This window comes from Triplophysa rosa, linkage group LG4, assembly GCF_024868665.1.
Source record: "Triplophysa rosa linkage group LG4, Trosa_1v2, whole genome shotgun sequence".
NCBI lineage: Eukaryota > Metazoa > Chordata > Actinopteri > Cypriniformes > Nemacheilidae > Triplophysa > Triplophysa rosa.
In genome coordinates this window covers 7,936,929-7,956,769 of record NC_079893.1, presented here as the reverse complement: position 1 = coordinate 7,956,769, position 19,841 = coordinate 7,936,929, and the positions used below count along the sequence as shown (strand labels likewise).

Genomic DNA, 19,841 nt, shown 5'->3' with positions numbered 1-19,841 from the left:
CGCCAATCAGGAACTGTTACTACTGCATTAACCAGGAGGACCTACTGGATTATTACCCTCTACCTCAGTATTCAATTTGTGAGATGGCACTAATTGTTCTTCACCACTCTTTTCCCTCTTTGTAGAGTAATGAACACTGTGCTTGAAGACCTGAGGGGCATCATCCTCAGAACTTTGCCAACAATATCCAAAGACACTCAACAGGCATTGATGGATAATCTGCTAAACTCTGGACTGGAATCTACACAAGACCTTAAATATGTGACTCAAGAAGATATTACTGACCTACTGCCAGCCATTCAACTACGGAAGCTTCTGGAAGCATTTAAAAAAGGTAAGGTGAAGCTTACTGTTTTGAAATATAGAGTTAATCCTTAAACAGTAGTTCTGACTGGCCTGTTTTACAGGATACTGTATCTTATGCTAATTTATGCTGTCATATGGGATTTGGTTTTCCTGTACTTCCTGCATATTTACCTGTTAGTCTTTGTACTGCTGGATACTGATGGTTGTAAATAGTTGTAAATGTACTTTATATTTGATTTATGCTGTGAGCTGCAATTAAAAGAAAATTCTAAGCACTTGAAGTTTTATTTACAGGCCTTTCAAGTGAATATTTTTTATCGTTATAGTGTAAATCACATATTGTTCAATCACACATGCTGTTCAACATCTACTTTTCCTATTTCAGAGACAGAGGTGGTCACTTTGGACCTAGAAATACTTCCTTCCCCTATACCAGCAGTCAGCACACCTTTAGTTCTTCCTTGTTCCAGTCCATCAAGTGTACCCTCAGTCTCAAATCAAGGATCTAGCAGCTCTGAAGATTGTGGTCCATCCTTTCAAATAAAAAAAACATGGCCAGAGACTTTCCAAATTCCATGGACAACCATGCCTGTGGATGTTCGTTCAGCGATGGCTGATGGCAAGAGACCTTCACCGGCAGCACGGAGACAGATGGTCAGAGTTTTGGCAGACGAGATGAGGAAATATGAACTAAATCCCAAGCGCTCACAGTGTGTCACTGTCTGCCAAAACATCATCCGCCAGTATCCTCAGAGTTTTGCTGATCTCCGTGACAATGGTCAGGTACTAGGAAATGGTTATACCTCACTGTTAATTCAACTTAAAAACAGAATTGAAAATCTGAACCGCACCACAAGCTTTCGCCAGCACCGTTCCTCTGGTGATGGACTAAAGAGAGGGCCTACTGATACCTATGGCTGCACCAGATTCCAGCCTGACCTCCCACCAGAGGAGACAGATGAAACCGTGGAGCAGAAACGTCAGCGGCTGGATGAGATATACCATCGAGAAGGAGTTAATGGGGTTGAAAGAGTCGAGGTTAAGCAACTCATGGAAACAACCTTTTGCATACAGCGTCGGCAAATAAATGCATTACCAGCACCAGCCATCACAGATTTAAGAGGGCAGTGGCCATACCTTTTCACTCAGAAAGGGCTTTATGCTCATTTTGAGCTTCTTACAGATATCAACATTTTACGTGCGCTTGAGCTGTCCATGGAGGAGTGTGGAAGAATCATTGCAGAGTTCTTCAGCAACAAACCCAGCAACGCTGACGTCAGGGCAGTCCTTTCACTGCGCTCAGACCTCGAGCTGTTCTTCTTCGTCATTCAACTTCTGATGGCTCATTTTTCAGAGACCCAGGAAGGGCTGATCCTTTTTGCCAATGTAAGTTACTTCTTTGTTTATTTTCTATCATGTTGTGATTGTTCTGACAACCAAAATAAATCAAAATAGAAAATTATTATTGCAGTGTAAAATAGAAAATTATTATTGTTACTGTATTTCATCTTTCTTATCTTTTCATTATTGTGACCGTGTCATAGGCATCTTCCACTGCAGCTGATGTCGAAAGGACACTTGCACTACCTGCAACTCCCCGACTAATACTCCTTGGTATGTATTGTCTGTTTTCTTTTTATGATTACATAATATGTGTACTTCTTTTCAACACTAAGAGCCAGCTCAAAATAAAATAGTTATCTTGTTATAATTTACCTACACTGATATTGTTGCAAGCCTGTATAACTTTATATCTTTGGAACTCAAATGAATATATTTTAAATATTTTCTCATTCTTATCCATCTATTGAAATTTGAAATTCATTTGATCAAAAAACTTTGATGCTTTAAAAAAGAACATTAAATCATTGCAAATGTAATCCATTTGAGTTTAATGTTGCCATTTATTCACATACAAAGAATCACCAAGGCACATACATAGAGCAAATACGCTTAAACATGCTTAACATGTGAAAACCAATGAGATATATTCCTGTCTGTCCGGCTAGCATGTTTGAAGGTCCATTTACCATTGACTTGAAAATTAATAGTTTTATGGCTTTGAAGGTGACTAATTGATGAGTACATTTTCATTTGGAAAAAAATGACATTGAGTTAAATAAATTATACAGATTACAGCAACAATTTCACAATACACAGTATATAGCTACATACTGTATATGGACTTCAGAGTCTGGGAATAGAAAATAAAATTATGTAAATGCTGAATTGTTTTTATGTGTTAGGTGAAAAACCAGGAATCTGCATTCAACAATGGATGATCAGTTTTGAGGGGCAAATAATTTGTGCGGGCATCCAGCCAAGTTTTCTTTCCGGGCTTGCTGCTGTTTTTGCTATTTTCTACACTTTCAATGTGGAGTACCAAGCTGAAGCGGCATGCACGCTGGAATTCATCCAGAGGTTAGATGCTTAATTCAGTTCAATGAAACATTTTAACATACCACTTTCTCTAAACCATGTTTATAAAACAGAGTCTATTTGCAAAAACAGTTAACTCTGTTTTTTATGTAAAAAAAGAATGTTTTTTATTGTGTCATGTTTTATTGTGTTAGTTTGCTGTATTTTTTGTTATTATCAATCAAAACAACCCAACTGCAGTTGATATTACTTGGAATGCACAATAAAAACATGATTTTGATCAATCAGAGTTATCTGTTTTGGGATTTACATGTGACAAACTCCTAAAAAGATGTTAAAATGCAACATTATCTACACCTAAGATAAGAGGGCAGTGTTGCTATTTTAAGAATTGACTTCTTTATTTACATAATCTGAGTGAGTATCCTTATTTACCCATACTAAAGCTGAATGTTCACATTTTTTATAGGCGGTTCATTGGGATTAATCCCGAAAAAGGCACCAAGGGTGGACGAGACGTCTCGAAGCGGACAGGAAAGGTCCCCCAGAAAAAGAAAACAGTCAACACCCGTGTTGCCAGTTTACTGAAGAAACTGATGGACTTTGAGTGGGACTTTATATAAGTGAACCCTATCCTTTACACAACACACATTCCATACACAACAAACACAAACATGATGTGCATTAGTTGCACAATTTTTTCAGGTGTTCAGTTTTGAATACCATAAATTGTAAACCTTTAATTCTTAGTCACTTTAAGTCAGTTGTTTAGTTTTTTTTACATGTTCTACTAATTTGGAGAATATTTTGTGGTTCTTTGTGTTCACTTATGTTCAGGTGTTGATGAAAGGTGCCACAAATTCAGTATTTTATAAAGATACATTTATTTGACCATTCACTTAATTTTCCACAGCCCCTAATTTTGAGAATATTTTGTTATTTGTATTTGCTGGTTACAATAACTGCACTTTAAATATTTAATTTTATTTAAATGGCTGCATTTTTTTGTTACTTTTGCTTTAAATGTGTTTCAAGCTTTTAAGAAGTTATTAAATAATAAAGAAGATGCATGTTTTGAAATGACGATGCATTATTTGTGTTAAACCTTTAATGTTTTAATGGACACATTTATACACTGTACAAAACAGCAAGACTGCTAAAGGGATTATAGATAATATCAAAAGTAAAAATAAATAATTTCTAGCCTTTTAAGAACCACTTGAGAATAAACATTAAGCAACTGTTAATGCTTTTGACAGTATTTTACTGTTAATGTAGAAAATAACAGCTTTATGCCGTTTTTAAAAAAACGGTAACCATCTGTTAATTTCAGCAACAGCAAGAGACCGTTAATTAACAGTACCTTGCTGGCAACTGTGCTGCCAGTTACTTACTGTTTTTTTACGGTGAAATTTTTAACAGTGTAGGTGTAAAAAAAGATCAGGCAAATTTTTTCATTATCTTTTATAAAGATGTTTAATTAACTCAATAAATCTCATGCAGTTTTTAATTTAGATGAAAGCAAGAAAGATGGATTTAAAAAGCTAGGGTTAGATCAGCAAGAGACAGCTTTTATGTTTTTAGCAAAGGTAAAGCAGGGCACAGAGAGTTTATCTCCTTCTTACATTGTCAGCCATGTATCTCAGAAGTATTACTGTAGATCTGTATCAGCTGGACCAAATTAAAAATGCCGTCAAGGGTGTGCTCCTGTATCCGTGTATCTATGTGTGTGTGAGAGGATCCTTATCCTAAGCCAGAAAAAAAGGAAACACAAAATAAAACACTAAAATGGTTTTTAAGGGAGAGTGTACCCAAAAATGAAAAATCTGTCATCATTTACTTATCCTCAAGTTGTTCCACACCTGTATACATTTTGCTTATCTGCTGAACACAAAGAAAGATATTTGGAAGAATGTTTGAACCCAAACATTTCTGCGGCACTATTGACAACCATATTATGAAAAACTACTATGCAAACTCTACATATTAATTCAACAGATTATGACATTGAGAAGGTCAGAACCTCTGTGGTGTCACAGGATAAAATCCCTTACAAGAGGGAATTTAGGTGGAGAGGGAAGTTATTATTTATTTTTTAAACCAGCCATTTTCCAAAGGTTCATTTTAGGTTAAGCATGTGATACTGTAGATAAACCTGTTCATCTAACATGGCAAATAGTTCACATAACAAAAAGCATTTTGTGCCTCTAAACAAGTAACAGGATATCAAAGGGTACCATGGAATGTGCTTTTCATAATCAGCTGCAAGCAGCAATTTTTCACCAATTTTAGGTCCCCACGCCACCCTTTATAGTGCAAAGTTATTTGTTCTTTTGAGACAATCTGGTAGTGTGTCTCAATTTGTACACGCGATGAACAGTAAATATAAATCTCTTGAAATCAAAGGCCATGGTTCCTTGTAGAATTGTGCCATTAATGTCCATACCTGGAGATCTGCCAGGGGACTGTTCCTGGGCAGCCACAGTAAGTACATCAAATTGCAACCATCATTTGAGCCTTTATTTATGTCTCGGTGAGACAAAGCAAATCATGAAAAAGCATTTCACCCGCTGCTGATCCGACCGTACTACAGTGCCAATAGAATGACCCTAGCAAACATATTCATTAGGTCATTTACATTCTCAGAATGCAAAAACTTCCAGATCTCTAGCTTTCTAAAAGCCATGCTTGTATTAGGCTACAAAAGCACAAGCACAAGCATATGATATTGATATTTTTTATCTCTCACATCAACATCTGTCCCTATTCAACTCCAAAGCATACACTATTGTGTGAGTACATGCGCGTGTGAAAGTATTACAATTCCACAAATACGTTACCAACATTTCACATAACCTGACATTTTAAGCCAAAGCTGAATTAAAAATTATGGGTTAAAATACTGCAGATTTAACAGATGGTACTTTTACACGGCACAATGCTACATGTACTTTACTGCTAAGTCAAAAGAACCTAGCCCACAAAAACCAAGAATCTTGTTTCTGTCAAATAACAAAATGGTTTGAATCATCAATCAAACAAGTTCCCAGAGGTAACTGTTATTCTAAAAAATTAGGTTGTTAAAAAAATAGGTTGTTTATTGAAAATTCATGTGTTCGGATTCCGTTTGTTGCTCCCACCTCTGCTGTGTTTGTGCCACATAAGGCACGCACTGTTTCAGAAAACTCAAAAACTGTGTCGGTAAAAATATGACTGTGACAAATGTTTATGTTTACATCTCCCACATGTGTCCTACAGACCTGAACTACCCTGTGCAGACGAGAGGTACATAAATGCAGAAATTCACCTGTCAAAAACATTCAAAACAAAAGATCTTAAAATGCATTCGGGTTTCTAGCACCTTGTTTTCGGCAGACACGTGGACTGAGGGAATCTGAGTTATTTTTCGATTTTGAGTTACCCATTTGGAACTGTGTTCTGAAATGTAGAAATTGTGTTCCGAGGTAACAATTTCACTTTTTCACTTGACCAACATACAATCTGTGATTTCGCACCCTAGCTGTGAAATGCCTGGCAACAAAGACAGTACAATGACAGACACTGCAGGAGACGTTGGTTGATTGAACGGACCAACGAGCTGCAGAGAGGTCTATTGCCCAGTACTGTGCCCCCACCCCACTCACCCCTACGAAGATGTGCCAGATTGTAGTGGCATGTGACAACGTATTCAGAAACTTGCCTTTCCCACCCGATGCCCTCTGATCATTATGATGACCCCCACCAACATTACAAACAACACAATACCAGATGTGGCCTTGTAGGTAGCTGCAACGTGAAACATAGCACTTATGTTGCAGAACCGAGTTCAGATATGCCTTGTTTATAATCTAATCCCATCCGTGGTAATTTGCATGAAAGAAAACTATAGGGAACCTACTAGACACACTGTGTAAAAAAATCATGTTATATTTTAGCATCCCTATACTGTCATCCATGGCACCTAACTTGCTAATATGATCTCTTGCATTTTATTAAAGTAACACTTTGTAGTTTTTCGACCTTAAAATAATGTCTCTAAAATTATATCAGTGGTAGAAAAACTCTTAACTGGATGAATTCTACTGCCGCTGCTACTTGAGCAGCCTCCTAGTGGCTAAAACCAAACTCTGTAACTTTGGTGTTAGAATCAGTACACAAAGCCCCGCCCATCCCCTGCTTGCAGAAGAGTGTGATATGGTTTCCAATAGGGGTGGGAATCTTTTGGTACCTCACCATTCAAATCATATCGATTCTTGGGGTCACGATTCGATTAAAAATGATTCACGGTTTTTCGATTTTTAATAATGATTCTTTCTCAAAATTAGATGTGATATATGTTTAGCCCCTTAACTGGCGCCTGGCTGATTTCCTTAAAGATTTTGCATGTGAATTCTTATCTTATTGTGACAAACATTATATCGTTGGAAAGTCTCTAGAAAACATATTTCATCACCGTTTTATAGAATAATGTGTGTAGGAAGAGTAATTGTTTATTTTTTTAAAGAGTGGGCTTAAAAATGTAGCCCCCCATTCACTTGCATTGGTTACAATATAAGTGAATGGGGGGCTGTGCTGTTCTGCTACCAACATTTTTCAAAATATCTTCTTTTGTGTTCTGCAGAAGAAAGAAAGTCATACAGTTTTGAAATGAAAAGAGGGTATATAAATGATGACAGAATTTTCATTTTGAAGGTGAACTACTCCTTTAACCATGTCTCCATGAGATGCTTTTTAACTGTATTTAGGAAGTTCCCATCTATGCTGGGCATTAAATTGGCTGCTCATTCTGTCCAATTCGTCTATTTCAAAAATATTTTAATCATATTTTTGCAACGTAATAAACAATTTTTTTTTTTAGCAAAATGTGTTTCCCCAATTACACGTGACTGCAAAACAAATCGCAGACATCATGCCTTCATATCGCTTTGTAAGGCCAAGAAAAACATTTCAATCAAGTGACCCAAAACGTTTGAACATCGGTGTGTATCACCTGGCTCAGGAAGTTTGTTACTGCATATTGTTCTGTGAAACAAATTAATCTTTACAATATATAACTTTGAAAACATATTACAGAACAAAAGATTATACCATATTTTCAACAACGTCCTGTCGTCAGTCCAAAGGTATAGATATCTGAAGCCACGGGAACAGATTCCCATGTTTACTTCACATTTCAATCGTCACATTTTAATTTGACACATAATATTGTATATTACAATATATTGAATAATACAGGAAGACTCTCCGCTTTATAAGCCTATTGAAAAATATAAGAACTTGGTTCCAAAAAATGAACATGTATTATTTATTATTGCATTATATTTTCCAGTATATTCCTATGTGTTTAGGTTTTGTAATGGTGTAGTTTTTTTGCAAGGGTGCAGTGTATGCTTCACACAGTTGGAAAGATGTTGGTGCCCGAATAAAATATTCTTTGCATTATGGCAGAAATTTAAAATATTGCAGGCTGGTCAAAGAAAAGACAAATTAGTTAGTAGAAAATCACACTTAAGACATCTGAGTGAAAGGGAACCCATTTTCTTTAGGACATTTTTAAGATAGTGGGGTTTTTACTCTGTTGTGTTTCTAAAATAATGTATTTTTCATACAGATATTTAACGCAAATCATTCCAATCATAGCATTTTTTCTCAAGTTCTTAATTCTGTCTCTAAATTTAGAAAACAAAAATCATTTTTAAAAGAGACAAATACTATGCCAGTAAGTGTTTAAGGTTTATAGCAAAAATGCTTTAGTGAGCAACAGGCAAAGTAACATTTAAAAACCTTCTTGGTAATTCTAAGTGAAGTCGCTAGTCTCCCTTTTCCTTTCACATCGATGTGGCATTGTTGCAGTTTGGACTTTCGCCCATTTGGCATTGAATGTTCTATTGCTAGATCACTGCGTGTGTGTAAAGGCAGACTATGGCAACGCTATTCTTTCTTGATCCAGCAAAAAATAAAATAAAAAAACTCCCAATATCCTCCAACATACGAGTCAGCAAAGTCTTTTCTTTAGAAGTCTGCCTGTGTATTGTTGAATATCTAATATGTTTTCCTTTACAGTCTAAGGACGGCTCTCATCATTGAACTGTAGAAATATGGTGTAATCCAAAAACAAGCTTTCTGAGTGTCTGGTCTGTTTAGATTATTGTGGTGCATATACTATGATTTGATATGATGTGTTAAAACTCTTAAAACATTAAACAGCAACCCTCCTAATGAATTTATTTGTAGAGAAGACATGGAGATCATGTTCGAGTTGTTTGTTAGGAGGACAGTATGTTATAATAATAATATTCTGAGTAAAATATTTAAGCAAAGAAGAATTACTTAAAGACTAGCAGAGAACAGTTTAGAACAAAGCCTGCTTTGTTGGCCAGGTCTCTAAATGTATAAATAAACGATCAATAACTTTTCCCATTTATCTTTGTTAAGCTATGCTTTTTAGCGCTTTTTCCCATTTATCTTTCTTTGGCTATGCTTTTTAGTGCTTTTTCATTCTGATTCTGTCTGTTTGCGGAGTTTGTCTAAATACAATTACATACTGTTGACCACTGAAATACATCAGAATTTATGCCTTGAGTCCCATCGGTCTTAATGATTTCTAGTAAATCCTTTAATAATACAGATAAATAGTAGATTTAGATTTGTAGTTTTCCCAGCCTATTAAATGGCTTTATTTGTACCGGCTGTGACTTAGATTTTTCAATTCTGATGCATTCCAGCTGGCCTTGAGTTGTACAATCACAAGAGACAGATTTCTAAGCAGCAAAGACTATTTGCAATGCATTTATAATACAAAGTAAATTACAATATTACCTCCCCAGCATAGAGAGATTTGTCTGCATTGAAATAATCAAACCATACTCCAGGAACAAAACTAGAGGCGGCTGTGATTACTGAGAGGAATGCTCTTATGGATTCATTATGGAAAGGCAGAGATGTTCTGCATGACTGTGCCATTGAACACATTTTATTCAACAGAAAAGATTTTCACTTTAAATAATCATTGGTAAGAGCTTTTTTAATTTGTAAAGCAACATCATCAGTTATCTAATTTGTCCATTGCTTAGTTACAACAAGCCAATTGGAATTTTAACTGGCTTGAGCATTCATGTCATGTTTTTGTTAGAGGGTTTGTATTGTGTGTTGGTTCGATGAATTTTGTTTTTTAATGTCACGAATCACATTAAAGGCCTAGAACTAAAACACACAGGCCGTCTGGTCAAGGTGCATTAAGGACAATCAACGTTATTACAGTTTGTCAGTAACAAATGGCATCCAGTTGACTGGTTATGACTGTTTTTGAAGCGTTATAATAGCAGGTCATAAAATATATCCTCAACATTTCTCAAGCCTTCTGGAAATGCATTTGTCAATGAGAAACCAGTAGATAGCTGCCACACCGCCTCTGCTAGTTCGTGAAAGATGATTTGTTCAGGATTTTGCTGCTCAAGCTTCGGCGGTTATTAGGTGGGACCAACAATTTCTTCAGCGGCTGCCTCACATTATTTGTTGAACAAGGTGCTTCATCATTCATTTCCCCACTCTGCTCTGATATAAGATGTTAGAAAATCCCACAAGTTTCTCTACAGACACATTTTCATAACTAATGACAATATAACTCGACAGACTAGCTAAAGACACAAACATATGTATATACAGTACATACACATATAGTATATCCATAAATTGTATAGTCCAAAACACACACTATTATTCAAAAGATTAGAAAGAGATACATTAAGTTACATGCATTGATGTTCATGTACAGTCTGTCAAATTATATGTAAGATGTGAGTTAACAATAGTGTCTTTATTGTTTGTTTGTGGGATTTTGACCAGATTGTTTTATTCATAGCTCTATTTAGTATTTGTGTCAAATTTAAGAAGTACTGTACATTAGCGGTATCTGTATGAGGTTTAAAGGTGCTGTGTAATTTTTTAGAGAATGTGTTGACAGAAATGCAATAACTTTGTCCTCAGAGGGATAGACCATAATGAAGCGTTGTGTTTTTATTACCTTAGAATGAGCTATTTCTATCTCCATACACCGTAGGTCCCCTTGCATGGAATTCGCCATGTTGTTCAGTAGCCCTAAACAGACGAACTGCTCTACAGAGTAATACGTTATCTCCTTGGGCAAAGAAGTGGAAACGTGATGACATCATTGTCTGTGAGGTTCCAAAACACATTACAATGTAAATATTTGCAATAATATCATGGATTACACATTAGCATTACTGGGAAAAGTCGATTTTTTTCTCTGCCCATTCCTATTATGTCTTTTTTTTTTTAAATGGTGTCTTTTTTCTTTACTATTTAAGTATGTTGTTTAAGTATACCCATTTTTTGTTTCACGCTGCTTTATTTGTATATTTATTTTGTTAATGCTTTAGCAACAGGAATATTTGTCAAGCCTGTAAAAATGGAACCAGATGGTGTAATAAAGGCATCTACCAGCAAGGGCCAACAGGGGCTATGCTAACCAGCCAAACCTTGACCTCTTGCTTTAACCAGCTACCAGTGCCATTGAGACAAGAAGTGAATGCACTTTCTGACACTATCTCCCTCATTAGTTTCATATAGTCACCCAGTTTAGCAGAGGTCAACAGAAGACAGCGGCTGACAGGTGCCTGTCCTCGTTTTCTAAGCGGGGGCAAATATAGCATCTGGTACAGAGCTGCAAAAACTGGGTGACCTGGTCTTAACATCCCATATGTTTGTACTGTAGTCTTGTCTGTTAAAGTGTTTTCGGCAAAAAGGAACACTTAAATGTCAATGCTTTTTACCGCACCAAATACATCTGTCATTTTTCCTATTCCCTTCTTTTTATTCTCTCTTTTCTTTACATTCATTCTCTCTGATAAGCCTACATGTGAGGCCACCAGGACTGTGTAGATACAGAACGCACAATGCTGACCCAAGCCGAGCCATCCATTTATCCTGTCATGCCGCAGCAAACCAGACTACTATACCATGGCTCTTCTGTACACTAGAACGAGTCTCTCTCTCTCTCTCTCTCTCTCTCTCTCTCTCTCTCTCTCTCTCTCTCACTCTCCATCTCTTTTCATTCTCATCTTCTCTCATCTGCCTCTAGTCCCTCTCTTTCTCTCGTCTCTTCTCTCTCTCTCTCTCTCTCTCTCTCTCTCTCTCTCTCTCTCTCTCTCTCTCTACATCCAATTGTGTGGCCCAAACATTACGGTTGAGCGAACGACCTTGTGAATCTCAGAGCAACGAACATTGCCAGCACACCCACCAAACGCCTTCCTACACACATGCACGAAAACCCTTCTGTGCATTATTTATGCAGGACACCATACACCGGATTAACAGAACGTTCCAGCTTCATCAAAAGACCAAGCAGAGACAGATTCGCTATCATGCAGCCACACTCAACCGCTCCGACACAAAGAGAAAAAGCATATCACACACTCTCTGGCACACAGATCCAAAGAAAGGCTTAAAGGGATAGTTCACGCAAAAATAAAAAAATAAAAAAACTGTCATCATTTATTCCGAACACACATTCTGTTCTTCTCCTCAGAAAATTTGTGTGAAGTTGATTTCAACCAGTGCTCAAATAATTGTAATATTTTACTCTAAAATAAGAATTTATATAGAATCTATATAATAATATATAGACATTTCAAACTTACCAAACTTAACTTCTGGTCGATCTCCGCAAACAATAACTGTTGAGTAGTTTTAATGTAATATTAAAACCAAATCATATTTAATATTTAATTTCATTTAATACAATTAGTATACAATAAAATATTAATATGAATATACATTAAATATGAATTGTTATATTATAAGCAAACACAGACCAGAAGTTAACTTCTGATTGTGTCCGATGATTCTGTCTATACTCTTCACATAAAGCTTTTGTTTTGCTTTAGAACACGGTGCATAAGTCATTAAAATACATTTATGGTGACAGACGTGCATTATAGAAATAAGGAGTGTGAAATTTCTTATTAAATGCAAAAGAAAGGGGGAATGAATAACTTTTATTTTGGGTGAGCTGTATCTTTAAAATATTCAACACATCAGCAGGTCTCCCCCTCCCCTTCCCCCCAACACAAAAATAAGTTTCTTTTGCCTTCTCCAATTAACAAGCATGATTGGATTTTAGACAAAAAAGGACTGACATCATATTCAGCACATATTCAGAATTGTAAGGGTGCTTACAGGCACACCTTCACACACAGTAAGCTGAAAATCGCTGCAACATGATCTCATGAGAATTTGTAAGTATTTTGCGTAAAAGGTTTATTTACTGACGTATTGACGACACATAAAACGTTAATTATTTACATATGAACAACTTTACAGACTTACAAATGAATCCTTAATATCGTAATCGCGGTATTAACATTTATTTTATTATATTTTATTTATTTGTCACATCAATGACATTATGTTTTCAATCGCATTTACTAAGGTTTACTTATTATGAAATTATTTCGGTTCTGTGTGATTTCTGCGGCCAACTCGTTTAGAAGAAACAAGACATTAAACTTTAAAATGAACAACATTTCTCCAATCGTTTAACCATTACTTATCATGTAATATTTGCTTTGTTTGCCATGGGACACAAAGGCGTTTTTTCTAACATGCTGTGACTTACAGTAGAACCATGAAATACACCAAAAACGCAAAATAATTACAAAAGGAATCAATTTTATTCAAACTCGAATGCTCATTGGCTCTCGCCTGCTTCATCACAGATTGCGACATGCCGTGTTTGTTTGCCGAGGTGTGTTTGTAGGAGAAATGCGCGCTTTCATGAGCTGTGTCTCGTTTCGCAAGGCTGCGTCCTTGTGTCCTCCATAGGTATCATCCTATAAAGGATGCGGTATATGGAGGATTCTCAAATTAGAATTAAACGAGATGTCCTTCGTAGGCAGTGTTGGGTGTAACTAGTTACTAAGTAATTAGTTACTGTAATTTAATTACTTTTCCCTTGAAAAAGTAAAGTAAGGGATTACTCTTATTTTTCTGTAATTTAATTACAGTTACTTTTGATGTAATTAAACTAAATACTTTGTGTAATGTATGTGTGTGCAATAGTGGAATTGACATCAAAATTCAAAGTCTAACTTTAAAATCTGTGCTTTAATGTATAATTCTCACATTTGTAATACTTTGGTCAGTTAATAAGAGTACTTTATGTAGTTTAATATTATTTATTTGAATGAATTAAAAGAGCCCTTTCATGCCTATCCTTGAATCACTTAACTAATCAAGGTTGATGTAGGATATAGAAAGTAATTAGTAATAAGTAACTAAATACTTTTTGGAGAGAGTCATTTGTACAGTAATCTAATTACACTATTGAATATGTAATTAGTAACTAGTAATTAATTACTTTTTCAGAGTAACTTACCCAACAGCAGAAAAGGAAACAGGAAGTACCACATTGCTATGACAACACGTTGCACTCGCACACCTGTCAAATTAATTAAAATGATTTCTACATGAAGCTGGTTACTTTCTACCCTAAACAATGCCAAAAGAGTTAAACAAATATACAGTTTTTGCCTTACTGTTTCAAAACGTTTAAAAATCACTAAACACTTGTAAACCTATTTACTATATATCCCTGCTCAGATAAAAAAACGTGACACAAATTGTAAACTGTTAACATTTAATCGCCCATCCCCAATGTACATGAGTTCATAACGCACCGTATCACATGTTAAACGGCCCTCTGACAACCCTCTCCCTGAGGGACTTTTGACACCGGTCTCTGTGTGTGAGCGTGTCATAGTATAGTGGGGGGGAGGCGGTAGGAGTCGTGCCAGCGGGATTTTACATTGGGTTCACCCACTCGACTACTTAAGACAATGAATAAATAAAAGCCCTGCCTCTCATGCACTCTCATCTTAGATCCCCCTTTCATTTAATCCAACAGTGATTTAGAGAACGAGAGTGGAAGAGAGAGAATGAAGGGGAAGATTTCATTCATGCATTTTTTATGCTTTTCTTTTCGTCTATAGCAGCTAGAGGGGCTGAATGGCTCTTTGCTAACAGTTAGAGAAAACCTTGCTTCGTGTCCTGTGAGTACATACATGATTGAGCGAGTTTGTGTGTGTGTGTGCGTTTGTGCGTGCGTGCGTGTGTGTGTGTGTGTGTTCATGTCGACAGAACGCCGCGACACTTAAACATTACACACTAACAGCCACATCTTGTCAGTGCAAAAGAGGCTTTATAGGGACATGAAACAACATTAACATCTTGCACACATGTACGCATTACATCTCCATTTTCCTTTCTGTGTTTGACCTTTATCTTTTAGATTCTTGCACCATCCTTTCAAAGTAAAAGGAAATGTGTCTTGTTTTGTCTTTGTTAAGCTCTTTATTTGGCCCTGACTGTAGTTTTCAGTCCAGAACTCTCTGACCACAGGAACACAGGCACTAGTGGGCTGAAAATCCGCTAATTAGATGGGAGATCCAGTGAAGAAGATACAAACAAACACAATGTTCTGTGGATGCTCTATTTTCTTGCTTTAATAGAGTTTGTCAGAGCAATTTAAAGGGGTCATATGGTGCGAATACATGTTTTTCTGTGTCTTTGGTGTGTTATAAGTTGCCGATGAATGTATTAGACACGTAAAATTGCAAAAATTAAAGTGTCGGAACAAAAGATGCATTCTATCTAAAAGCGAATGCTCACCCAGACCTGCCTGAAACTAATTAATTAATGGTTGAAGTCAAACTTTGATGCTTGTTGTCCTTGTCACAGAATTAGATTTGAAGACTTTATCCTGGATTTCACAGATTGGGTCACACGTCTTGATGTTGTCTTGCGTGTGTGTACTGGAAGCTTCCTTGACCAAAGAATATTGATTCTGATTTGAATATGAAAATATATTACATTTATGCAATTATGTGACAATTTAAAAGGATATTCTGTCATGATTTATACACCCTCATGTCGTTCAAAACCTTTATATGACTTTTTTTCAGTGGAACAAAAAAGAAGATATTTTAAGACATGTGTCAGTAGTTTTGTGTCCATACAATGGAGGTCAATGGGGACGATGTTGTTTGGTTACTAACGTTCTTTAAAATATCTTTTTTGTGTTCTGCAGAAGAAAGAAAATCATCCAAGTTTGAAATGACATGAGGGTCAGTAAATGATGAAAGAACACCTGTTTTTAACTAATAAATAACATATTTCTATTGACAACTGATTTGTGTTATACATGGGTGCGTTACATATCCGATACTGTTAAAAAACTATATGTTAATGTTTTATGTGTGCACTTTATTGTACAGTATATGTCTCAAATAGTGTAACAAACAGAAATATGTTACTAAATATGCCCAAATATCAGATTCTGTATTTAGGCAGCATTGATGCACTGTTTTTAGATATAGATACATTCTAAAGGGACATGGGTGCATTAATTAAAATGTATCTTCCAATAACATGTCTGGACAACCGCACAGGGAGTTGTCACAATAACTATTCTATTATTAATTATCTCTGCCCGTCTCATGGATTTACCCCAAAGCTGTGGTCAGGGGTCCAATTGCACACAAGCGCACACACAGCTGAGCCTCGGGAGATGTTGAGATATGTGTGGGCCAATAACTGATCCACTGCCGAGGAACTGTTCACACCTCTAACACGCCTTATTCTCCTCTTAACATCTCCCTCCTTTGTCCGTGTGCATCCCTCTAATTTTTTTATTTTTCATCCCACCCCCATAACTCACCAGCTTCCCTCCCCTCCATAAGACGTAATGTGACGAGACCGTTCTTAATTAAATTATCAGAATGCAAAATTACACATCAAATTGGATTCATGTCTACATGCCCAAAAGCCTACACGCGCACACATCCGTGCATTATCTCTCTGAGCATCTCTCCCCTGCGCACAGTGTCTACACTTGTGAATCCTGACCTTAAAGAGATGAGCGAGAGAGAACGCTCTAATTTTGGTAGCGAGGAAAAAGGGCAATCGAACAAGAATAAGGAAACACCGCAGGGAGCCCGAAGCATGAAAAAATGGAAATGACGATTAGGAAGAGGATAAGAGTCTCATTCTGTCTTTTACATTAGCGCTGCCTTTATCTTTATACCACCACACCCCACTGTTCCTTTTTTACACTTGTGTTTTTTCTTTACTTTTTGTTTCTATAATTTCGGCTTTCTTCTTTGAGACTCCCTGTAGCTCGGTTGGTAACGTATTGCGCAAGCAAAGCTAAGGTCACTGGTTTAATCCCATGCAGTTAAGACACATAATCACTTTTGTCAACCAAACGCATACTTTTATTGTAAATACTACATTTTTTCATAACCTTAGAAGTCTTGATTTGGTTGGTGTGTGCGTGTTTGACATGCTTTGAACTGGCTTGTTAATGGACAAAGAGCATTAACAGGAACATTGTGCCATGCGACCGTATATGGTTTGGTGCGTGTGCATGTGCATGTTTATGTGTGTAAAAAACATATATTCAGTCGCGTGCGGCATTTCGAGAGGTCATAAATAATTGTAACAGCTAAAGGGAGATGTATAGAAAATAATGAAAACACCGTATAGCAATTCTTGTAACCAAATGAAACAACAGAGGCAGGCAGCTGGTAGTGTGCCAGCCACAAATTAAGTGGACATATAATTCAATTGAAAGGCTGTACTTTGTTTTCTGTGTTTCCATAGCATGACGCAACTGGTTTGTGCCACCTTCAGGCTTAAGATGAGCTGACCTAGAAAACCAAAAGCATGTTTATAGTGACGGGTGGTGTGTGTGTTCACAGTTTTTCCCTAAAAAGATCTTTAAACGGCAGACATAAACAGTGGCGGTTCAATCCCAGGTTGTGGTAACTGGGATTAAGAGCCTGTATTTAATGTGTACTTTAGCGTGGCGTTAAATCCCAAACTACTTTAATTCAATTAGTGTATTGAAAGTCATTTTGAATGAAATATATCTGTAAAAGGGATTCCTGGACTATTTAAACAGGAAAGATGGAAAGCAAATGGGATTTAGAATATGCTATCCGTTCAATGGAGTTTGCATTCATGGGCAATTTGATGTGAACGAACTGGTGCGTTCCTACACCCAGGCCAACATCAGCAGCACGTACGCTACGCAATTTAGTTCTCATTATAGATCCTTTAGGCCTTGGTCTCCCATTTATTCCCCCCTACACAATGCTTGCACCCGAAAATGGCATGATTTATTACTCTAAAGGCGAAGTTAAAAAGTACACCCACAGTCTGATTTGGGTAATGTCAGTAACCAGTTTAAAATGCACCAAAAATGGTGTCTAATGAGCATTTTCACCTTGGAATATTTTGCAAAATGGGACAAGTTGTAGGACTTGCTTAATTACTGCAACGCCATCATTCATTCTCGAGCAAGCTAAAACACTTTGTGTGGAAAACATCTGCTCGGTGAGAAAACACGATCCTTCTAACACCTCGGCTCTGATTGTCAGTTTTCTCAAAGAGCAAATTAAAGTTAAAACTTGAGGGCTGCCAAAAACGTTCTCTCACAAGCTCCGGAGTTAAAAAGTAGGATTTCATCTCTTAAATGACAAATTCTTTTCGAACGATTTTCATGCAATAATTATTTTATTTAAAAAATCCTGTTATTTTAGGTTAATAATCTGAGTTTTAAAAAAATCTAATGATCACACGGTAGTTTGGATTCATTAAATACAGTGAAACTCTTTGCAAAACTAGCACATGTGGCCTCTAGCTGTGAAATGGTGCCTAATTATAGATTAGAATATATTACTAAGATATGGCTTTCATATTAAATACTGCTGAGGTGCAGTCATCACGATCGCCAATGTGTCATTTTTAAAGAGCTTTTATACATTTGCATTGCGAATTGCTTGGCACTTTATGATAGGAATGTTAAACAATGACATTTTCAGTAGACTGTTCAAAAAAATTCATCAATGTTCAAAAAGGCTTTTAAAAGAAAGATTTTTTTGTGTATCACTCTTAGATGTTAGCTGTTTATAGCTACCAAAGGTTATTTTTCCACAGAAACATATGGATACGGATATGGATATGGATATTCCACGGTGGATATACTCTGAGGTTGTATGTACATCTACTTTATAGGTCACAAATGCTGCTCGAGTTGAAAGCTTCTATTTTGACAGCAGCCCTTCAGCCCCTCTAGCACTGCATGTTTAAGCTCAATGTCGTCTTTTGCTTTCCTCTTCTGGGCTTTTGAGCATCTGTTTCACTATCTGTATCACTGACTGAATCAGAGGTTTCCAGATCAGGACAGCTTTGCAGTTTTTAAGAGCACAAAAGATGGATGCATATATTTAGAACAGCTGTTTGGCATCAGTTGCAGCCTTTTAAACCTAATGTTCAGTCATGGCTACTTATTTGAAATGTAACAAAGAAACATTAAATTAAATGTATGCATTTGGTAGATGCTTTTATTCAAACCAACAATAAATGTAAAGTATGCATTCTATCAGTATGTGTTTCCTGGGAATGGATCCTATGACCTTTGAACTGCGGGCTACCAATTGAGTTACAGGAGTTACAGCACAGAAGAAAAAAAGAAAAAAAAGCTTGTTAAAGATATTTTGACTTTCTGGGTTCTTGTAGCTCATCTGGTAGGGCTGGGTGCTATCAGTGCAAAGGTCATAAGGAACACACAAACTGAGGAAATCTGTACATTGAATACAAGATGCTTTGCATAAAATATATGTTTATATGATGATCTAAGGAACGACAGTTGAGGTTAAAAGTGTGTTTTTACTTGTTCATGTATCTCTTGCTTTGTATTGTAAACAAACAGGATGCAACACTGTCACAAAAGTGCCAACACCATCATGTGTAAAGAGTGCAAAGTGTGCAAAATGTAAACGTCTGGTCAGTTTTTTTCTCCAAAATTTCAACACAAACCACAAATGGTAAATGACCAAAGGGTCTTAGAAATATAGTTTGTTTTCTATATAAAATAAAATAAATAAAAAATTACAGGTAACAACAGTTATAATAATCATTTTGACACATATGAATTGCTAATAGTAAATAAATAAAAACACTTACATAATACACTGTTATTCTTGCCTTTAATAATAATAATTGTATAATAATACTGTATAATTTTTTTGTAGCATTTCTAATAACCAACACATTGTTAAAAATTGTGGATGACA

At 36.3% G+C, this 19,841-nt stretch overlaps 1 protein-coding gene across 1 annotated transcript; it reads left to right on the top strand.

Moving 5' to 3' along the window:
* The first annotated feature begins 228 nt into the window (after positions 1-228).
* Positions 229-3,746, top strand: LOC130553410 (uncharacterized). Its single transcript, XM_057332360.1, has 5 exons — positions 229-334; positions 692-1,692; positions 1,851-1,920; positions 2,553-2,727; positions 3,155-3,746. The coding sequence occupies exons 2-5, from the start codon at positions 892-894 to the stop codon at positions 3,306-3,308; spliced, it is 1,200 nt and encodes a 399-aa protein (XP_057188343.1). The 5' UTR covers positions 229-334; positions 692-891; the 3' UTR covers positions 3,309-3,746.
* The last annotated feature ends 16,095 nt before the right edge of the window (positions 3,747-19,841 follow it).